Genomic DNA, 22118 nt, shown 5'->3' with positions numbered 1-22118 from the left:
TGGGGGCCCCAAGATCTGGAGTTATTTCTGGTTTAAGGACGAAGAACAGGACGAATCTCATAGATACCAGACTCAATACAGAATCAGTTCAGCCTCACTGTCTGACAGCGGGGACTACAGATGTTACATTGTGATGACGAGTGACCCTCTTAAACAACATTCCAGCAAACCCTTTACCCTGCAAGTGTTGGGTGAGTAAAATCAACTATTATGACTTGTGGTGATCAAAGATTAGTTTCATTAAAATATTAAATATCAGAATAACATGCTTGTAAATTGTCAATTGTTTCATTTCAAAAGGGATTGATGCAGACACCCATCATGAAGCCCAGTGCACAGTGCTAAGAGCTATAAGTGAAAATGCTGGGAGTGCCCCTTGCTCTGTTACAATGGTTGTGTAAATGCTGTTTTTATATTTTGTGTGCTTGTCCTACAGAGCTCTTCACAAAGCCCTCGCTGTCCGTCCAGCCCTGGCAGGCTGTGTGGGAGGGAGAGACCATCTCTCTGCACTGTCAGACTCAGCTGCATGAGAGCAGACAGCACACAATTGTCCAGTATCACTTCTGGAAAGGACCAGAGACTGTGGGCTCTTCAGGGTCGGCTCACATCTACACTATTGCCGCCCAGCTCGTGGACTCTGGGGAGTATAAGTGTGAGGTGAGAGCGAGAGGAGTGAGGAAGACCAGCGATCCTGCCGAGCTGCATGTGACAGGTGAACCGATCCCAGATGTGATGCACATGTGAAACTGACAATGTTCTGGGTTTGATTATTATTGTCTGATGGAAATTTATAACTGTAGATGTGATTGTTTTCCCCTTTAAATGATTCACCAATCTTTGTATTACAGAGTTTCCTAATACTATGCCGACAGTCCTGATAAACACATGGTCATGATTCACTGATGAAAGCAGATGCAGAAATGTAGCATTAATGTGAATTGATCCCAAACAAAAATTACAGCATGTGAAACCATCATTGTATCTGGTTATGACTGTTAACCAATCAAGGCATTATTGTCTTGAGAACCAATGAATTATTTTCTCTCTTCTATGTATTTACCTCCTTGTCCTGATCATATTAGAATTTGGTTTCATTGCAGCAAGGAGTTCTCATCTCAGTTCCATATATAGCCAGGATTTATTATGTCCTTGCTATATATTGTGCATAAAGCAGGGATAAAATAAAAAGAAAGACTCAAACGATAATAATTATAGAATAAGCAGTCTGCTGGCCAAAAGTTTTTTTTCATCAAGTATGTTTCTGGCCATTTTTCACCTGAGTGTTTTAAAAGTGCTATGCTGTTGCACTCTGTGCTGCAAGATGCAAATAGCTGACTTTTTTCTGTGATTTTGACAAATTGGATTGTACAGACTATGGGACTTTATTTCTGTGACAAGGTCATTTTGTGAGGATGATAACGCTGTACTGAACGCTGTTGTTTCAGGGGGCAGGCCGAGAGCGGAGCTGAGCCTGCAGTCGAAATGGAGGGAGGTTTGTGCTGGAGAGAGAGTGACTCTACACTGTCAGGTTGAGGGAAAGCCTGATGGCTGGAGGTTTTCCTGGTACAGAAACAACGAAAGAGACCCTGTGAGCCAGACAGAGAGAAATGAGCCAACTGGCTCCATTCTCACCTTCTCTCCAGCTGCTGTGTCTCAAACTGGCCAGTACAGGTGCAGGGCAGCGAGAGGACAAGTGGAGTATTACTCAGAGTACAGCGACATCATCCAGATTCAAGTTTCCAGTGAGTGTTACAACTTTATTATTGAGAGATAACTCAAACTGCATGATCTCCAAACTGTGGATGAAAACTCAGGATCAGGAAAAACTGTTACATTTTCTCATTGTAACATATCACTGTTGCATTTCTTAACTTTTGATGTTTTTTTATTTTCAAACTGAAATGCATTGATGATGCAGTGGTGCTCTGATATGGATGTCCACAGATCATCAGATCACAGATTTTTGAAGCCTATCTCCTTTCAGCAGCCTGAGACACAACACGCTTGCTTTTCACATTCTTATTTTTTTTTATTATACCACATAAGTGGCTTCAAACCGTTTACTTTAAAACTGCTGTTGTTTTGGTTCTTTAGTTCCTGATTCAGAATTGAAGTAAAAACCAAGGTGTCTCAGACTTCCTGTCAGTGTGAGTGTTAAAAGACTGCAAGGAGTGCAGTGTTCAGGCTGCAAAAACTTGTGTCAAACTATCCTCTGCAATTCCGCCAGCCCTTCATTCCACTGTGATGACCAGAATAATGAAGGAACAGTTTTTTCTCCCTGTCATGAGGATTGAGTAAATCATAATTTCATTTCCAGGTTTATTTAGGGTTCATGTGACAAAGCTCCTGTTTCTCAAGAAGAATACATAATGGAATCTAATGGCTAACACTGACAATAATATCCTATAGCTGCATAAAGTCATGCTGGGAGCTGTGGGGTAAGAATATGGAGGAATCTTGCTCTGTACCTGGTGGTGATGTTTTCCTCTTCCTGGAATATCATCTGTTACTGTATGTCATGTCACGTCATGAATCCTGTCGTGAATGAACAATGAGAGATCAGCATTTTCTATCAAGACTGAACCATATGTACAGTATATATGAGTGAAAATACCTTTTTCCCAGCACTGCTGATCATTCCCATGAACACTCTATTTCTGTGTCAACAGCCGTGCCAGAGACACGTCTGACCCTGCTGCCCTCCGGGACAGAGCTCTTTACAGGAGACTATGTCACTCTGAGCTGTGATATTGGGCTTCGGTCCTCTGACTGGCTCTACTCCTGGTACAAAGACAGCCCCAAGACCCCGGCCCCTGGCAGTGGGGCTCAGTACACAATCCAGTCCGCTGCCCTGTCCCACAGAGGGCAGTACTGGTGTCGAGCTGCCCGAGAAGATGCCTCCTTTCAACTGAGCTACAGCCAGCCAGTGACTCTGCACATAGCAGGTGAGACATCGGACCTTCAGAGGGATTCAGATAAGGATCTGTTCAATCCTTACCTCTGTACGTTTCTTATCTTTTCTGTTTCAGATTTATATAACGGACATTTTCTTCTCCCAAGAATGTTATTTTGCTTAGTGACATAGTATTAAAAAAAAGAGATTCACAACACAATCTTCTCAAGACAGTTTTAATTTTTTTTAAACGAATGACAGTTTGATTTCTCTCGACACATCTTCTGAAGGTGCCTGGGTAGATTTAAGAATAAAACTGTTGGTAGTTTCAGGGCTGTGACTGGAGTTATAGGGATGATGAGGATTAGGGTTAGTGTACAAAAGTGACCAGCCAGAAGTCTCCAGTGACCTATTGATGTGTGTTGTGTGGTTACAGTGGTTCACTGTAGATGTAGAATTTGGAGCACATGAATAATCAGACCAACATAAATGCCTGCCAAATATTTCTACAGTGCACCCACAGGCTGAGCTCACCCTGCTCATGGGGTGGACAGAGGCTTTCATCAGTGAAAATATTACCCTAAACTGCATGATCCCTGGAAATTACTCTCAATGGAGTTACAAGTGGTACAAGAATGGAGAAGAGCTGCCAGTACTTCAGCCCAACTCCAGCAGTCTGAGTGGTGTGAACTACACTCTGACCTCAGCCACCGTGCAGGACAGTGGTCAGTACACGTGCTCCGGCCAGCGCGCCTCTGCTCCCTATTACTCCAACAGGAGCCGGACTGTTTCCGTGAGGGTGTCAGGTGAGTCCTCTTCCATCACAGGTCTGTGTAGTGTCATGTTCATTGTAAATGTTCACATGGATCCAGACAACCCAAGTGCTGCAAAAGTGTGGAAAAGACATGCGGAGGTTTGGCAAAGCACAAAAACTACAGTATATCAGAGAAAGTAAACACATGGAAGATGGACCAATACTGAGTGCCGACCTTGCTTTCTGTGTGGGTCCTAAGGTCTAGTGTCGTGATGGGAACACTGTTCTCTAAGAAAATGGTGCTGCCCTTAGGAGAAAACATAAACCATGGTCGTCACTCACCAGGGTCATTGAAAAATCCCAGGATGTTTCTCAAAAAGAGTAGTCTTGGCCAAATAAAGCCGCTGAAATTTACCAATCATGGCCTCCAAAAAATCTATGAATTGATCTTCTAGTTCCTCATAGTTCTTCTTCTGTGTATTGGCTTCATTACTCTGTTCTCCTCCCTAGTGAGAGCTGTTAATTTCTTGTAACGGTTTTTGAGTGGAGGGTCTGGAAAAACAGTTTATACGTGTATTTTATTATTATTATTATTATCATTTTGCATAAAAAGGGCTTCAAACCAGTGACATCTGCACCAGTATCATGAAATACAGATTGTGAAACTGCTTTTTAGTTAAGGGATTCGGCATCATGCACAGACTCCACCAACCAACACATGATCACTCTTTATGAATGGCCAACATCATTAACATGATCCTTCAGCTTGAAATGAAATAAACGCCTGGAGGCTTGTCAAACTTCTAATTGTAACACAGATTGTTTCTCTCAGACCTGCTGCCCACCCTGAGCCTGACCCAGGATCCGGACAGGAAGATCTTTGAGGAAGACGCAGTGGCTCTGAGGTGTGGGGCACAGGACGGGACACTGGGCTGGCTGTACTCCTGGTACAAGGACAACCTGAACACCACTGTGCACCGGAGTGACCGCAAGGATGTGGCTGGAGCAAGCTACTCCATCACAGCAGTTGACTTGTCTCACAAGGGGCTATACTGGTGTGGAGCAGAGAGGGGAGAGAAGCCCATTTATTTAAATTTCAGCCAGCCAGCTGTGCTGGAGGTACACGGTGAGTCTCAATACAAGCTACAGAGACGCAGAGGGGCGGCAGCTACTATCCAGAAACAGCATTTACGATCTTACTGACTGTGGGCTGTTTAGTGAAGAGATGTGTAGACAATCTTACTGCAGAGTTACTTCAAATGTTACTTTGTCATACAGACAAAACAGCAAATAAATCACAGAATGAACAGAATTTTTCATTTTCATTGCCTTTAACTGTGTCTCACAACCTACAGAGAGATTCTTCAAAATTAAGTTCTGTCAAAAATAACATCCACACATATGAGGCAACTGGAACTGGAAAATTAAGAATAGATTGTATGTTGAAACTACTGAATATAAGTCAAAACTCCCTGAAATTTTTTTATTGAGAGTGGTGTTCCAAAGCCTGGTGTTTATGTTATCTTATAAAGTTGGTTTTATCCTCAGTAAGCTGCAGATCAAGCTGTAATGTAATTTTTGAGAATCGCTTTGCTTTGACACGCTGCTGATATACTAGTTCATAGTTTATGTTGTGCTCCTTCCTGTATGTTTGCAGAACGGCCCACAGCAGTGATATCCTTGGGACAGGAGTGGTCAGAGGTGTACGCAGGAGAGACTGCAGTACTGAGGTGCTCCGTCCCTGGAAGTTATCCGATGCAGAGCTTTGTCTGGTACAAAGATGAACACCCATCTCCAGTTCACCATTCTGAAGATGAGAATTGGACCATCCTTTCAGCTCTGGAATCACACACAGGACATTACTCCTGTCAGGGCAGGAGCAGGGAGAATCCATCTTACTCCAAAAAGAGCAGTCCAGTAAAGCTGAATGTACAGGGTATGGTGTCTCGTTCACTCTTACTTGCAGCTTTTCTATATTGAGTAGAATAACAAATCAGGCATTTTCCCTGTTCTATAATATAAGAAATCGGGTGAAATACAGCACAGCAACAGTGAATATCATAATAAAGCAAAACGAATGTTTTGTAAAGAAGACATTGTTGAAGGAGGTGAATTTCCAAGAGCTTTTATCAGTGGTTTTGATTGTTTTACACTCATATTTTGTGGTTTGAGAAATGTTTCAAATCTCTTTAGTGCTTCCCTCACACCTGAAGAAGGCTCCACAGTCAAAACATTGTGTTTTCTTTCTTCTCTTTTCAGCCTGAAATAAACCTATACTTGTTCCTTTGCAGCCTACGCATGCTGACACAGCTACCCACCTGAACTATTAATAATTTGTATGTGACAGTGTACAATTACCTTCCACAGGAGTCCTGTTGAGTTATTGTGTTGAGCCCTGGAAAACACTAAAGAGATTTGAAACGTTTCTCAAACCAAAAAATATGAGTGTAAAACAATCAAAACCACTGATAAAATCTCTTGGAAATTCATCTCCTTCAATAATGTCTTCTTTAGGCACATTTTCAATCAATTGGAAAATTCTGTTATAAAATGTATATAAATAAGCATCCATTTCAGCCCAGAGCAGGGTTAAGGTTACAAGAAACCTGGAATGTTGAATGCTGTGGGAGTGCTAACCCTAACCCTACTTAGGATTTCAAATGAGCATTTCTGTCCTATCGAGTTTTTTAATAATTATTTTTATTGAACAGAAATGTGATCAAAATAGGGAGATAGTTTAGTGGATGTACTGATGAGATATTAAGAAAAAACCCTGAATATGAATTTACAATGTAAATGTACTTTATAGTGAAGAAACACACTGCCAACCATCACCTGGGTAAATTGAGGATTCTGTCTATTTTAAAGTCGTTTTTCTCTGTTTCAGTCACCCGTCCTAGAACTGTCCTCTCCCTGCAGCCTCTACACACAGAGGTGTTTGAAGGAGACACAGTCACCCTCTCCTGTGTGGTGGAGGACGGCTCTCCAGGCTGGAGCTTTAACTGGTACAAAGACCATCTGGACAAGCCAGCACACAAGAGCCAGAGCTCCAGTTACATCGTCAGCCCTGCTAATCTGTCTCACAGTGGCCAGTACTGGTGTCAGGCTGCACGAGGACAGAAACCTTTTACCCTGGACCCCAGCCTGCCCATCAGGCTCAATGTGTGGGGTGAGTATTACCCTGATAATACTGGTGGCAGTAGTCTATGGTTCAATAGTTGGCCTGCAGATTAATCTCACAGCACTTTTTCACTTGAAACAATTTTTAATGCAGGGCACTCCGTCTTCTGCAGTTGTGTTGGATTGTTACCAACTGGTCTCCCAACACCACTTCCAAAAGCATTTATATAGTGCTGAAAGCCTGAATACCACCATTCAATTTGACACAATGACTTTGCTTTGCATTGTGTAGCACAGATGAGCCCATAGCATTTTAGTGCACCAGACACCCCATTGATAATAAGGATTATTCTACCAGATACACAACTGTTGGCCTAGTCAGAATAGAAATTGCTTGTGTCGGGGGTGACACAGAAATGACTGTCAAGATTTCCCTATCCCTCTATGTGCGTCTTTCACAGAACTCACTGATCCTGCCCTGTCAGTCCAACCAGGAAGCTTAGTCACGGAGGGCGACTCTGTCGCTCTGCACTGCCACACTGCGCTGAGTGACAAAGCCCACGAAAGGCTGCACTTCTCCTACGTGAAGGAAGGAGGGGACTGGAAATCTGAGAGCTCAGAGAAGACTCTTACCATCCCGGTGATCTGGCGCAATCACACAGGGCAGTACTGGTGTGAGGTGGAGGCAGTGGGGACTGGGATCAGAAAAAGAAGCAATGAGACTGGAATCACAGTGAGAGGTGAAGCCATTTGTGTTGGTCTGGTTGTTCCCCGACATCAGCCCTGACGCAAATGAAATAATAAAACAGACAGTTTTACAATTCATCAGCCCTCCAACAAAGCAACAGAGCTAGTAGATAAGTATATTCGCAATGATATATCCTAAATTAAATTGTAGCAGCAGCAGAACTTGTTCTTAGATTGAAAAAAAAGTCATTATGATTGAAGTCATTATGTTTTAACTTGCGAGCACTGGTTTCTTGAAGAAAGAAAAACCGATGCTAAAAGCTAAAAAGAATGCATTAAACAAGCAAAAAAAAAAAGAAAACAACATGGGAGCATCATTAAGCATATGAATGCTTACTACAATAGTATGTAAGATACTAGTTTTTGTCCTTTTTCTGTCGCACAAATGACTATAAATGACATCTGATTCTTCTTGGGCAGAGCTCTTCCACAGAATCAGTCTCACAGTCCTGCCCCTGGGGCCTGTCTGGGAAGGAGAGACTCTGACTCTGCACTGCACCGTCCAGTTAAACACCCCTGAACACACCCCTGAACTGCAGTACACCTACATTAAGGACGGAAGAGTCCTGAGGTCCAGACCGGAGGACAGACACGCTGTTCCAGCAGTGAGGCTGAAGGACTCTGGGAAATATCTCTGTGGAGTTGAAGCCCAGGGAAAGGGGATTCAGGCCATGAGCAGTGTAGTGGAGGTCAATGTGACAGGTGAGTCACACTGCAGAGGGCATGAGGAAGCCAGTCAAAGACAGATATGCTTAATGGGTCTCACTTTTCTTGTTTGCTTGTCTATTTAATTGTGCTTGTTGATTTTTGTGCATTTTTATGCCATTTTAAAATTCTTATTTTATGCATAAACTTGCAAACACTAATGTCTCTTCAAATCTTTATAGAAAACTGAAACAAAATGCAATGTGTACAATTCCTCCATCAATAGAAGAGTATGAGACATAATAACCCTGCTGGCACGTATAATACAAGAAAGAAAGTCATGAAAGAGAGAAACAGGATTTACTGTAACTGATGCTGCAGCAGTGAGATTGTTATGAGAGAAACATTTTCTTACACAATGAGGAGTCACATGGTTCTTCAGCTAAGACAATGTTCCTGGTCGTGTCTGCAGAGCTTCCAAAGCCCAGAGTGACCCAGGAGCCAGCGTGGGAGACGCTGTACTCTGGAGAGCCAGTGACCCTCAGATGTCTCCTCAGTGAACATTTCCACGGTGTGGAGTATCTCTGGTTCAGAGGGGATCTGCAAAGCCCTGTGTTCAACACAACTGAGTGCAGTGTCAATGGCAACAGCCTTCAGATCTCTTCAGTGGTCCTGTCTGACCGGGGGCAGTACTTGTGTCTGGTCCATAGAGGGCGCCCTCCTCAATACTCGCAGCCCAGCGACCCTTTTCTCTTAAATGTCTCTGGTAAGATGGGCTGCAGCTTCAGAAAACACAATAAGGCATCTTTGTAATTAAGGAAATTCTTCTACTGACGTTTTTCACTCTGAGAGGCTGGTTTTCCATTCTGTTTTGTGGTTGAGCAGAAACTTGAAAAGCATCAGAACACAGAAATGCTTTAACTTTCAGACTTCTGCTGACTTAAATACTGTCTGCCTCTGCAAACCAGCATTTCAATTTTGTTTGAGTGGGAATCCAGACCATAACTGAGTAGAGCGTGGGAATATGCTCATCAATGCACATCAATTTCCCTTCAGGATCAATAAAGTCTTATCTATCCATCTAACATGTGAACCACCAGCTTTTCATTAGTTCAGCTCACCATTAATAGTGCAACTGTTCACTGATACACAGTAAATCTACTACAATGACTTGAGATAGTTTATTATTTTATTAAGTCATCATTTTATTTCATTTATTAAACCATTTTTAACAGAGGAAAAAATATTCATCATGAGTGAACACAAAAATAAGTACTGATTTCAAATGAAGTGAGATATGGCAACAGCTCCACCTAGAAGCCCAGAGAGTTACTGCAAGAGAACATATGTATTTATTTTTTTAATTAAAGATGCAGTTGTATCATTGTTAGTTGATTTATACCTGCATTTAAGAGGAGGTTTCTGCAATACTAGGTGGTATATTTAAGATTAGGAACCACAAATTCATGAATATGTTGTCCTGTATTTACAGGATTGGTGGAGAGTTAATAACCCAAGACTCATTTATTGCCAAACTTGGCTACGTGATTATATTGCCTAATAATATAGTTGCTAATGGCTTCTTCTTTGCACGTCTATAATGTGCCTTATTGTTCTCCAGGTCAAGTTTCTTGATTTAACGTTTGATTGGCTGGGCTGTTTCTCTCTTTCTCCCCCAGTGGACCCCCCCAAGGCCACACTGACGCTGCAGCCTGATTGGACAGTACTGTTTCCTGCAGAGTCGCTCACCATGGGCTGCAGGCTGGGAGGAGACTCCAGCAGGAGGCAGTATAGCTGGTACAGAGTAACTGCAGGAGGAACTGAATCAGTACAGTGCCAGTGGGAGAATGGGACAAACTGTCAGGTTACTTTCAGAGACGAGTCTCACAGCGGACTGTACTGGTGTGAGGCCCAGTCTGGACAAGAACGCAGCAAATCTGTGCACTTCAGTGTGCTGGGTAAGAGATGAAAATAATGCCTTAAATACTCTTGATAATAAAAATGTATGAATAATATTCCTTATAATAAACATTTTCAAGGAGTGTGACAAAGTCCTTTGAAGGGGTGATGAAATTGTACTCAATGTCACATCATAAATATTATATTTCTTTATATGCATTACATTTGCAGATGAACTATCTTATTGACACTATCCTGAGGACTAGATGACATCTGTCTCCAAACTGTCCAGTAGACTCACTGTCCAGATCTCAAGTGCCACCTTCACTAGTGCTGAAAAACACAGATCTCTGGAGACCACAGACATCAACTCAGCTCCAGACACACAATCTGATAGAGAACATTCCAAATTACTTTAATTTAATTTGTTCCTGCTTCCTTAATGAACATCCCTTGTATAATAATATATGTTATCCACGATAGCATCAGTGGTCTGTAACAAGTTATCAGAGCCACAATGGGGCAGAAGTACAGTTCAAAACTCAAGCACTGAACTGTAGTTGTATGAAAGTAGAAACAGAACACCAGCTCGACTGCGCGTCCTTCCACGGCTCACAGGAGAATGTTCTGATATCCTCAGATCAGAGTTTGATCCTGCAGACACCTCCACAGCCCCTGACTGAAGGACAGACGCTGACTCTACAGTGCAGAGAGCGGAAATCACAAGGGAAGAGATATGAGTTTTACAAAGACAACGAAGCCCTGACACCTGACAATGGAAACACAGTGACTATTTCTGCAGTTAAGAAGAGGAATGAAGGGCTCTACAGGTGTCAGAGGTCAAAGGCCAGCTCTCAACCAGTGCTGATCTCTGTCAGAGGTGAGCCGATCCGAAGTACCATCGGGGAAAAAGACAGCATTTGTATAAGTGCATTTTGAGTAATATGTTTCTGTTGTAGAGAACAGCTACACCTTTCATTGAAAGAATAGTTTAAATGCCTTTAATCTAATTCTATCAGGACTTCCCAGTGAGAAAGGTGTGACTGAATACTTTGCCTCAGCACATTTTGTTGAGAATGTTTTCCCCCTGTGGTAGTAAAAGCCAATCCAGCTCATCACTCCAGCAGAGGGTGCTGTGGAGCATTGCTGACCCAGCCTGTGTCCTGTGTCCTGCTCCCAGACCTCTTCTCCCAGGTGACTCTGAGAGCCTCCCCAGGAGCCAGAGTGCAGGAGGGGGAGCCCGTGAACCTCACCTGCGAGGCCGAGCTGACGGGATACTACAGCTCCCCGCTGTCCTACTCCTTCTTCCGGGACGGGCAGCCTGTGGTCGAGGGGAGCAGCTCAGCTCTGTACTCCATGGCCAAAGTGAACTGGACGCTCACTGGGAGCTACAGCTGTGTGGTAGAGGCAGAGCACAGGATTCGGAAGAACAGCGCCGTCACAGCTGTCACGCTGGCAGGTCAGTGTGGGCGTGGAGTCCTTGGTGCAGGGCCTCACAGAGACGCTGAAGCAGACCAGTGTGGGCATGGTGTCCTTGGTGCAGGGCCTAACACAGACGATCAGAGCAGGTCAACGTGGATGTTTAGAAACAGAAAATGATTCAGCTCTTGAGCTTTCAGACCATAAGAAGGCTTACCATCCAAAACATCAAAATATTGCATTTCTCCAATCTAGTTTTCAGCAGGGAATCAGCCTTTTCTTGATCCCAGATAGTTATTATTATCATTTTTTATTATTATCTCTCTGCTTGCTTGCAGTGTCTTGGTGGACAGTGGCCAGGTTAGCAGGCGGAGGATCACTGTGCCTGATCTCCCTCTGTGCCGTTCTGATGCTCCACTGCAGAGCACAGACCTCGGGTGAGACCGGATCCCTGCAGCCTGTCCAGACCAACCAACCAACCTGCTGACAAGCGTCAAGCATGTGATCAGCTAACGATTGCTTGTCTCAGCATCAGTTGGTGCATTTTAACTACTGGCCAGCAATCCCAGATCTTTGTATAAGTTATTACAAATGTTTGTGTTGGAAATGTTCTTTTTGTTTGTTTTTGCTACTGAAAAGAATTGTGAAATATGCTTTTCAAGGTGCTATATAACATATTTTTATATGGTACAAGTATTAGTAATAGTTGTTCAGGTGTGTAGCTGCGAAATCATGCGTAGTCTGTAAAGGAACAACTAATAGGTTTATTCCATGCTGAATAGAGAAGAGAGAAAACACAAGGTTTAGGCTGTGAAGCCTTCTTCAGGTGTCAACCTGAATAAACCTATTACTTGTTCATTAGTAGTAGCATTCACCCAGTTAAGGAAGCCTTTCTTTAAATCTGAAAAGACTACTGTAAGATATGAGGCTGATCTGTCTCACCTAACTATGGTACAGATAAGGGAAAACTCTGAAAAAATCTCTCATTTCAATGAAACATTATTTTCGAATCATTGTAAAAGTATTGTTTTCTGAATTTTGTTGTTCAGGCTGTTTTTTCTTTTCTTAGTTGTGAGTTGTACCATCTCATAGGATGGTATGGTGGGATTTACGAAACAATTCTGGACAAAGGTAACAGATTTCTACACCAAGATTAAACCTATCCAGCAAATTCCTTATTAGAATCCAGAAAAGGTCATTTTTCCCAATACTATTCAGATCTAAAACTAGTTTCAGTTCATGATTGACCACTGTTGGGATCTATCTTTTAAGGGATTTGCACAAATATGCATCAGAATGGATACATATTTTTTTCTTAAACCCTTAAATCTTAAATAATTAAAAGCTGTATTGTTTACTAATTGTTAAGCCTCAATGCTCCTCTCTTGTGTTATTGTACTTTATGGCTAAAACCCCTTTTTTACATTTCTTCTAGAAATATTACCTCCTAGTGAAGGTTTCACATAATGATATTATTTGTGTTCCTGATGCTGTTCACTGGTGGGAGACAGATGTCACATCAGAGACAGCTCACAACAGAAAGTGCTTTCTGCTGTCAGAGTTCAAGTTTCACTTCTCTCCCTGTCACACTTGAGGAAAGTAAGGCGCAGATGTTTCTAACCCTGTTCTTTTGTGAACGCCCTTCCACAGTGTCTTAATTAATTCAAACTGCATCGCTACGTTTCAATCCAAAGCAAGTTCATATGTCTTAAAAATTAAAAATTCAAACCAATTATCAAAAACCTCTATGAGCAGCTGTGACATTTCTGTGCTGGTTGTGATTTGATTTAAATTTTCTTTTTAAATTCCTCACTGAGTGGCATTAAAATACAAGAAAATGAGCAAGAGAATCAATCTGAGGCATGTTTAATGTCTCTCACATATTTGCTGATGCTGGGTAATTATCATGTGGTATTCTTCTTGCACTGTGTGCTTTGCAATACTGTGCTACTGAATTTCATTTCACATCTTGTTACAGCAGCTTGTCATCAGTAACTGTTTTTCTCTTGAGGGTTTTTGTCAGGGCTCAGGCTTCACTTCTCTCACTGTGGGTCTTTAGCGCAGTAATACACAGCAGTGTCTTCAGTCTTCAGGGTGCTCATCTGTAAGTACAGCTGATTCTTGGAATTGTCTCTGGAGATGGTGAATCTTCCCTGGAATGGAGAGCCATAGTATATGTAGCTGCTGCCACTGCTAATAGTAGCCACCCACTCCAGCCCCTTCCCAGGAGCCTGTCTGACCCAGCCCATAGCATAGCTGCTGAATGTGAATCCTTAGGCTGTACAGGTCAGTCTGTGAGATCCTCCAGGCTGCACAACTGCAGGTTCAGATTCAGTCAAGACCTGGGACTGAACACCTGTGAAGAAAAATAAAAAAAACTTTGTGACCTTTTTTTGAAGTTGCATCATTTGTTTCAAAGCTGTTAATAAAGTAGTAAGAATGATCACCTGTGAAACACAGAGTTGCTACAATCAGCGCTGTTAAGAGCTTCATTGTTGACTGTTCAGACTGAAAGGTACAGAAGAGAAGCTGACTGGCTGCCGTTCAGTCTCTCAGCTGTATCATTAATAAGGGGCTGTGAGTTTGCATAGGAGCCTCCTGCAGGGGTGGAGCAGAGCAATTTAATTTTCAGCTAATTCATTCATGTAGTATCTGTCTTGGCTGCCATGTGGAGAAGATGCAGGGTTTGTGTGGCTGTACTGGCTGAGATCCACAAGTCCTGTGTCCCTCCTGCCTGCTCCACACTGGATCCTGAGGACACAAGATACTGACAGCACCTGAATGCTATGAGAAGTCTGTTGTCATCGGGTGCTGCGGATTATTTCATTTCTGTTCAGCTCCTCCTTCGCGAGCTGGCATTGCTTTTCAGTCCCTGAAATGGGCCAGCAGAGCTCTCCCATTCCCAGTCTGCCTACTGTATATGTCCCTTGTTTTCCGTCCGTTCCTGTTTCCCTGCCTGCCTGGACTTTTCCTGTGGCTTGCCTGTGTCCTGAACTCCAGTCCTGCCCTGACCTCTGTCCTCCAACCTCTGACTTTCCACAGCTGGGCGGCTCTTTGGCTGTGGGTTTGGTGCAGCGGCTGGCCGCTGTCAGCTCTGGTGGTCCTACCAGTCCTGTACTCCAGCCCCATATCCTGATCTTCAGCCCCGTGTCCTTCACTCCAGCCCTGTGTCCTGTACTCAAGCCCCATGTCCTGATTTCCAGCCCTGTGTCCTGATCTCCAGTCCCATCTCCTGATCTCCAGCCCTGTGTCCTGTACTCAAGCCCCATGTCCTGATCTCATGCCCTGTGTCCCGATCTCCAGCCCCGTGTCCTGATCTCCAGCCCTGTGTCCTGCACTCAAGCCCTATGTCCTGATCTCCAGCCCTGTGTACTGATCTTCAACAACATGTCTTCCTATTCCTTCACTCCAGCCCTGTGTCCTAATCTCCAGCCCTGTGTCCTGGTCTCCTGGCCCATGTCCTGTTCTCCAGTCCTGTTCTCCCACCCATTGGACTCTGCTTCAGCCTGCCTGGTGGACTGCCCTGAAGTCTTGTGCCCTGTCCTGCCTGGCTCCAGATGCAGACTGACCAGCCCTGTCCTGTCCCTAGTTCCCCTTCCTGCACTGGGCTCTGTGAAGCACATTCCCTTCTCGAGTCGGCCAGCCACTCCCTGTGGACTGTGACCCCCTTTCTCTAGGATCTGGAACAACTCTTGACCTGCACCCACTTTTATGAAGAAGAAGATACTGCTTCCTGACTGCACTAAATAGTCTGAAAACATTGTTAGCTATAATTGAATATGTTGTCAGAATCAATTGCTTAAGTCTTTAGTGTGTCTTCAGCTGTGTGAAATTTTATGCCACATAGCAGCTAGAATATAGTGACAGGATTAAGAGGAATGCTCCAGTTCCTGACTTACCTATGACCATCTATGCTAATTCTCAAAAACAGATTATGAATTTATTATTATGAAACATTTTTAGGGTGGCACAGTGGCATGGCACAGCAGGATTTTTCATTTAAATTGGACATTGGAATATTATTGCTATAAACCAAATGATTATTGTTGTGTGACAATGGTTTTCAGTTCCAGGTATGGAATCCTGTCACCCTTGTCACCTGTGACCATACTAAGGCACAGGTATCTTTGATAAAGCCTGTATCGCCTTTCCAAATAAGGCAAAGTAAAGGGAGTGGATAACTATAACAATGGAATTGTTTAAGTGCTGTGTACGTTTTAAATTACTGTTGGCCCTGTACTATAGCGCAGTATTAACAATAATTAACTGAGTTAAAAGCATTTTTCATTGAGACGTCTGTTCCCTGATGCTACAGCACCACCTACAGGCAGAAACGCACTGCAGGTGGAGAAATTGTTTTCTGTTTGGGGAAGGACAAGTGGGGACAATGTTTTTTTTTTCAGTTTCACACATATCTCAAATGTCTTTCTCATTTCATTGTCTGAAATGATCAGTGGCCAGTGAGAAATCTGCAGGTCTGAACTTACAGGAACTGTTTTCCCTGCTGGCCCTGGAATGGTGTCAGAAGAGAAATATTAGCTGGAATTTGTTGAGCCCCAACCTAATGGCCCTATCCAGGGATTCTTGCCCTCTCAGTCAGCAGTAACGACTTTATTACTTTAAAACCAGGTTAAAGTGTGAGAGGTAGCCAGACTAGAAAGAGACCCTCACTTGCCTTAGACCCCAGATCTTGCCTACTTAATATAAGATTGCTTTATCAGCCATATACAATTTCTTGCATTAGAAATGTGTCTATTCACATACCCCAGCTTGCTCCCCATGACACACACAGGCAGGGAGAGAAAAGCTTCTGGTATCAGAGCAAAGGGTCAGCCATTTATACAGCACCCCTGGAGCAACTGGGGTTGAGAGCCTTGCTCAAGGGCCCAATGCAGTAGAATACCACTGCCAGCTGTGGGATTTGAACCAGCAATCTTCCAGCCACAGGGTACAGCTCCTTAGCCACAGAGCCACCATTGCCCCTTACCATCCCCTTCAGCTGTTACAGGACATCTAGGAGCCTGTAGGAGATTGAGGCTGAGATTTGTAAAGGCACTGACCCAGAGGGTTAGGGATGGATTTCTGCAGCAGAAATACACTGCGACTGTCACTTTCAGTATGATGGTCCCCTCACTCCAAACCCTCCCTGCGACCCACATCAGTAAGAGCTGCAGAGGGTAGTATTTTAAGACTTTTCTTGTGAACATTTGGCTGTTATTAGAATTCTGAAATTCTAATCTTAGGGTGATACAACCCTACACAGAGAAACACAGTCAGGCATACATAACATACGTATTTGTGATTGTGAGATTTTGCAAGGGTGAAATTGCAATAAGTGCATGAATTAGAATTCTGTTGTAGTTTGTGAGTTTTTGTTAAGGCATGGGATTAATTTTTCTCACTGTGGGCCTCGAGCGCAGTAATACACAGCCATGTCTTCAGTCTTCAGGCTGCTCATCTGTATCTCCACTGTGGTTCTAGAGTTGTCTCTGCTGAGAGTAATTCTTCCTTTCACTGAATCTGCATAGTAGACAGTCATATCGCTGTTAATATACCCCAGCCATTCTAGTCCTTTTCCAGAGGGCTGTCTAGCCCAAGAGATGGCATAACTGGTGAAAGTGAATCCCGAGGCACTACAGGAGATTTTAAAAGATTCTCCTGGCCTCTTCACTTCTGATTCAGGCTGTGTCAACACCACATCGCAATGAACCCCTGCAACAAGAATAAAAATGCAACTTAGAAGTCTGCAAGAAAAGATATCTAGATATTGATATTGTGACTGAAAACAATCATTAAAATGAAAGAATTTACATTTCACACTGGACATGAACATAAACAGGAGGGGAAATGCCCAGATCTTGAACTCGACGAAAGAGGAGATGGAGCAGGGAGTGAGACAGCACTGACACCCTGGCCAACATCAACCTCGCTGCGGAGAGATAAACACTCTGGGCTCTTTGCTTTGCATACATTTCCTCAAGAGGAGGCACCTGCTGGCTCCATTCATATTTAAACACAAAACATCTGCAACAGAAACATGCTAACAGAGGAAGACAAACAGGAAACAATGGGTTTGCACATGAAAGATTCTTTTCTTGGTCTGGAGAGGGATCAACAGTCTTTATGGAAGAATTGTGTTTGATTAGTTCCTAACTTTAATTGCAGCCCATCCAATATTTCTTGAATATCAAGACAATTGGTAAGAAACCAGATGAAAGGCGTGTTTAAGCAAACAGAAAGGAAATCTGGGAAACAGAATAAATAAGTGAATATGAAAGAACTGATAATCTCATTACATTGCAGTTATTTGTATTACAGTGTCACACTACCCAAAGTGAACAAAACTATGTTCAGATGTATGCCTGTAGTTACATGGCAGTAAAACGAAACAGATATATTTCAAGACCATCATGGCTGCAGAGGGTCTACTGTCACTGCTGAATGAACAGATACCAACAGTAGAGCCTGAGTCCCTCCCCAGTGTCTCTCCTCAGACAGCAGCACTAATAGAACAGGAAGACTCTGGGCTGCTTTACATGAAGACCTCCAGGGGCTCCAATAAAAAGGATCTGAAGTGGTGGAGTTATTTATGTGCATATTGTGAATATTATGTATGCAGAAGATCTCAGGTATAAGTATCCCCACTGTATTTCAGCCTACACTTATGGCATTGATTTTCATGACCAGGATATGAAGCTAAGTCTGCTTTAAAATGAACATTGAGAGGCATAGAATGTCTGACAAATTGATATAATGGGTATTATTAATGTACAACATGTCAGATAGAGTACTGTACTGATATTGCTATTATTGTCCATGTTGGCAAGTGTATGTATGTCTGTAGATGCAGTGTGAACTGTACAGGTATGTATTGCAGTACATACCATACACAATGTTTGCATTCTTGTACATAATGGGAAGTTTCCTCAAATTCCTTTTATGTCATTGCTTTACGTGTTGAGAAAAGGTAAAAGGCTTGTAACAGCTAAGCAAATGTAAAGCTTTGATGTGTTCATGTAAGGGCTTATTTAGCAGTTTCTTCTGCTACAAAAGGTTACAAATCACAGAATATTTTATACCCTGAAGTACAAGTTCATGTCCATTTTCTTGTTGCAGTTCCAACATCCCTCCAGCAGAGGACACCCAAACCAAGAGAAGTGCTTCAACCACTCTCTCCAGCCTATTTAAGCCCTGCTCTCTGTTCATTCAGTGCTCAGTGTTTGTTTAGACCCAGTGAGCCACAGACCTATTACTGTGATACCTTCTCTGGAATCCTTCCTGGCCTTTGGACTTTTGGCTACCCAATGATTTTTGGAATTTGTCTTGGACTCCTTTTGTGAAGTTTCTCCTAGTTTTTTTGGCTTCTTGAACCTTTTGCTAGTCTTTGACCACAACCTTAGACTTCCCTGTTGCTTAAGTGTTTTGTGATACACTACCTGCACAGAGTCCATCCATATGCTAATCGTTGATCCTCAGCGAAACATTTCTGTTTGCTAATTCTGGGCTATTTCTTTGTTTCCTGTGGCTGAATCCTCCCATTTAGTCTAATCAGGGTAACTTGTACCTCATCTTTAACCCCTATTTTCCTAATTTCTTGTGGAAACTCTTGTCCACTAAGGGCAGTTTCATTAGCAGTGAAGACAATGATATGAATCTGATTGATCATTACCTAATAGATAAAGACAATTGCAAAAAATTGTTTTGAATCAGCTTATAGATTTATGTACTTCCCCATAGTCATCTGAATGGTCGAAAACATAATGAATGACAGGTATTTGAACCAATCAGGTCAGCTTTTTCAGAGGTGCCCAGTTTGAAAATAGCCCCAAAACCCACTAGCATTTCAGACAACCCTGAGCAAGGGATGAGTACAGACTTCTCTGTATGGGTTATTTTTTCATTGTACCTTTGCGGTTTACAAAGTAAGGTCTTGGGATTTTACATATTTTGGCGAAATTTTGCTTTTCCAATTGTGTTTTGCTGAGGTATCGATCAATTATCAATGGACTTCAGAATGGTTCTGAACTGCATCAAGACATAAATTGCCTGTAGAAATTGATTGCTTTGCTGTACTTTTGATTGGGAAACAGCTTTGTGATGCTTCAATTGTCTTGTTCCATTTGATGTAAGACCTGTCGAGCTGAATTTTGATTTTGCTGGTGAAAACGTATTGCATTTACATGTTGTGCTGTGTGGTTATTTGTTATTAAGGTTTATTAGAAAAATGTTTTATTACAGTGAAACCAGACCATCTGGTTTGACTTAGACGATATTGGTGGTCACTTGCATTGTGTTAATGTCATGTTCGTAAACCCCTCCTCTTAAGGACGCTCCAACTCTTCCTTGTTTTTTACTCATCTCCCCCACCTGCTCCTTGTTCCAGCCCCCTTTTCAGTTCCCCTTAAAAGCCAGGTGCTCACTCTATTCCGGTCTCTGCATTGGTTCCCATACCAGGCGAGTCTGGGACCTGGAAGCGCCTGGTCCCGCCAAGTTTTTAGTTCCTGTTCCTGTTCCCGTTCCCGTGCCGGTCCCGACCCGGTTCCTGTTTTTAATCTCGTTTGTCTTGGATGGACCGCCCAGCTTTGGACTTTTGCCTCCCCTCGAATTTCCCCCTTGGACTTATTTCTGGATTGTTTGCCTCAGCCACACCTCCCCCGAACACCAGCTCACCATGGACAGGCCCCCTGTTTTCATTCCCGAACTCCCGCATGCTTTTTCCCCGTGTTTTCCTCAGTCTACCCTGGATCGTGTCGTCTGCATAGAGTCCTGAAAGAACGCTTTTGTTACGCTTTTGAAAGAACTTTTGCAGTGCCGTTAAAAATCAATTTATCTTAAATAAACATTGACTGTGGGGTGTGGGGCGATCAGAACCCCAAGGTGACTCTGCTACACACTATTTAACCTCTTGGATATCAAATCTGAAACATCAGATTTTTATATGTCTTACTCAGCATATTCACTAGAAAGAACAATACGCAGCGATTATCAGCTGCCAGTGAAAAGGTGTCATCAGCAAAATGTGCTCTGAGGCAGATCCTGTGGTAAAAGCATCAAGGTCAACATGGGTTTTGGAGATGTCCTACGTCTTGGAGACTGGTACAAAACTGAGGCCTTTACTGAGAAGAGATAGTCATCTGGTCATCCTTTCTTCATCCTTTCACCAGTCATCCTTTTTTCTAACTGCCCCATCATCTCATATCTCTGACCCCCTAATCCGCATAATCTTCTTGTTCACAGTTCCCTTGACCACCATCAACAATCATCCACACCAGGCACTTTCCCCAGCAACAGAACTCACTGCATCACCTGTAAATCTATATCCAAAACCAGGCACATTCAAGGGCCCCTCTGGACAATCACTAAGATGACATTTTGTACCTCCAGTAACCTCATTTACTGCATCTCTTGCAGGAAATGCCCAGCCATCTATAGTACATTGGTGAGATGGGAAGGAGACTGGGAGACTGCTTCAGGGAACACGTCAGGGCTGAGAGGATCAAAGATCTCTCCAAGCCCATAGTTTCCCATTTCATTTCTAATGGCCATGATCATACTGATCTCTCTGTTTGCATTCTGACAGAGGGGTTTTGGAACTCCTCTTTCAAAAGGACATCCAAAACCAAAATTATCCTGAAACTATGATCACACCTTCCCCCTTCTCTCAAGAACACACTTAATTCCTTCTTATCCTCTCTCTATTCATCTGTGGGTTTTGACTTCACCTCTCTCTTCCCCTCTCTGGACTTCACACCACCTGAGTGCCCACTCTGCGTCTCTCCTGCTAGAGCCTCCTCTCCACTCCTGTCTTTTATTCTCCCATGCTTTATCAACTGTTTTCCTCGCTCCCTCACACCTAAAAAAAGCTCCACAGTCAAAACGTTGTGTCTCTTTTCTTTTCCTTTCAACATGGAATAAACCTTCACTTGTTCCTTTATAGCCCTGTACTGTTTATACTGTAAAGTCCGTAAAAGTCTGTAAAACTTGTCCATAAAAGGGATTAGCTGTGCACGTGAAGAAGCAGTTAAGCACGTTCTTCATTGTTCCTCATTGTTTTTGTAACACTGCCAGGAACATATGGCAGTCATGCCTTGAGATTACAACAGACATGCCAGTTCAACATATACATACAAAAGTGGAACTACTTACTTTCACAACTGCTGGAGTGGAAAGTTTTGAGACACAAGTGTTTAAGATATAAAAGACTTATACCTGAATTAAGAGCAATTCCCTCAATGGTAATAATATAGGTTGACTAGAGCTGGACTCAGACTACAAAACCATCTGTCACGCTGTTGTAATTCAACCTACTGTGAGAAATACGCTTTGTGTGTCTCCTTCCGTGTTCTCCGGAAAATTCTGTTTTCAACACCATTAACCTGATCTAAAACCTTCATTGGATTGCTCTGTGACTCTTTGCATTCCTACAGAGGATGGAGAAAAGGGGAGGGATGAAACAAATATAGACTGGAGTTGTAAGTATGATGGGATAGATGCGTAATGATGAAAATTAAAGAGAAAGAACATCTCTATATGTTTATGTCTGCTGCATCACCTGTGGCTTTCTACACATTAGAAAAAATACACTGGTGGAATACACTCGTCAGGAATGACCCGCTGAGGAGATGGGAGGATGGACCCTAT

General features: G+C 42.9%; 2 protein-coding genes across 2 annotated transcripts in view; both read left to right on the top strand.

Moving 5' to 3' along the window:
• Positions 1-40: 40 nt before the first annotated feature.
• Positions 41-22118, top strand: part of LOC102684123 (Fc receptor-like protein 5) — a 58130-nt gene continuing 36052 nt past the window's right edge. Inside the window, exons 1-6 of the mRNA XM_069188479.1 lie at positions 41-191; positions 437-712; positions 1446-1742; positions 2670-2945; positions 3406-3699; positions 4480-4773. Of these exons, the coding sequence (XP_069044580.1) occupies positions 134-191; positions 437-712; positions 1446-1742; positions 2670-2945; positions 3406-3699; positions 4480-4773 (1495 nt within the window). The 5' untranslated portion in view covers positions 41-133. The remainder of the gene's footprint in view (positions 192-436; positions 713-1445; positions 1743-2669; positions 2946-3405; positions 3700-4479; positions 4774-22118) is intronic.
• Positions 8610-13144, top strand: LOC138238185 (Fc receptor-like protein 5). The gene is made up of 5 exons (XM_069188234.1): positions 8610-8706; positions 9839-10117; positions 10699-10938; positions 11239-11517; positions 11816-13144. Exons 1-5 carry the CDS (start codon positions 8610-8612, stop codon positions 11962-11964), a joined length of 1044 nt encoding a protein of 347 aa, XP_069044335.1. The 3' UTR covers positions 11965-13144.

The sequence above is a fragment of the Lepisosteus oculatus genome, chromosome 4, assembly GCF_040954835.1.
Source record: "Lepisosteus oculatus isolate fLepOcu1 chromosome 4, fLepOcu1.hap2, whole genome shotgun sequence".
In the NCBI taxonomy this organism is placed as follows: Eukaryota; Metazoa; Chordata; class Actinopteri; order Semionotiformes; family Lepisosteidae; genus Lepisosteus; species Lepisosteus oculatus.
Note: the sequence above shows the minus strand (reverse complement) of the source record. Positions and strands in the feature narration are given on the sequence as shown.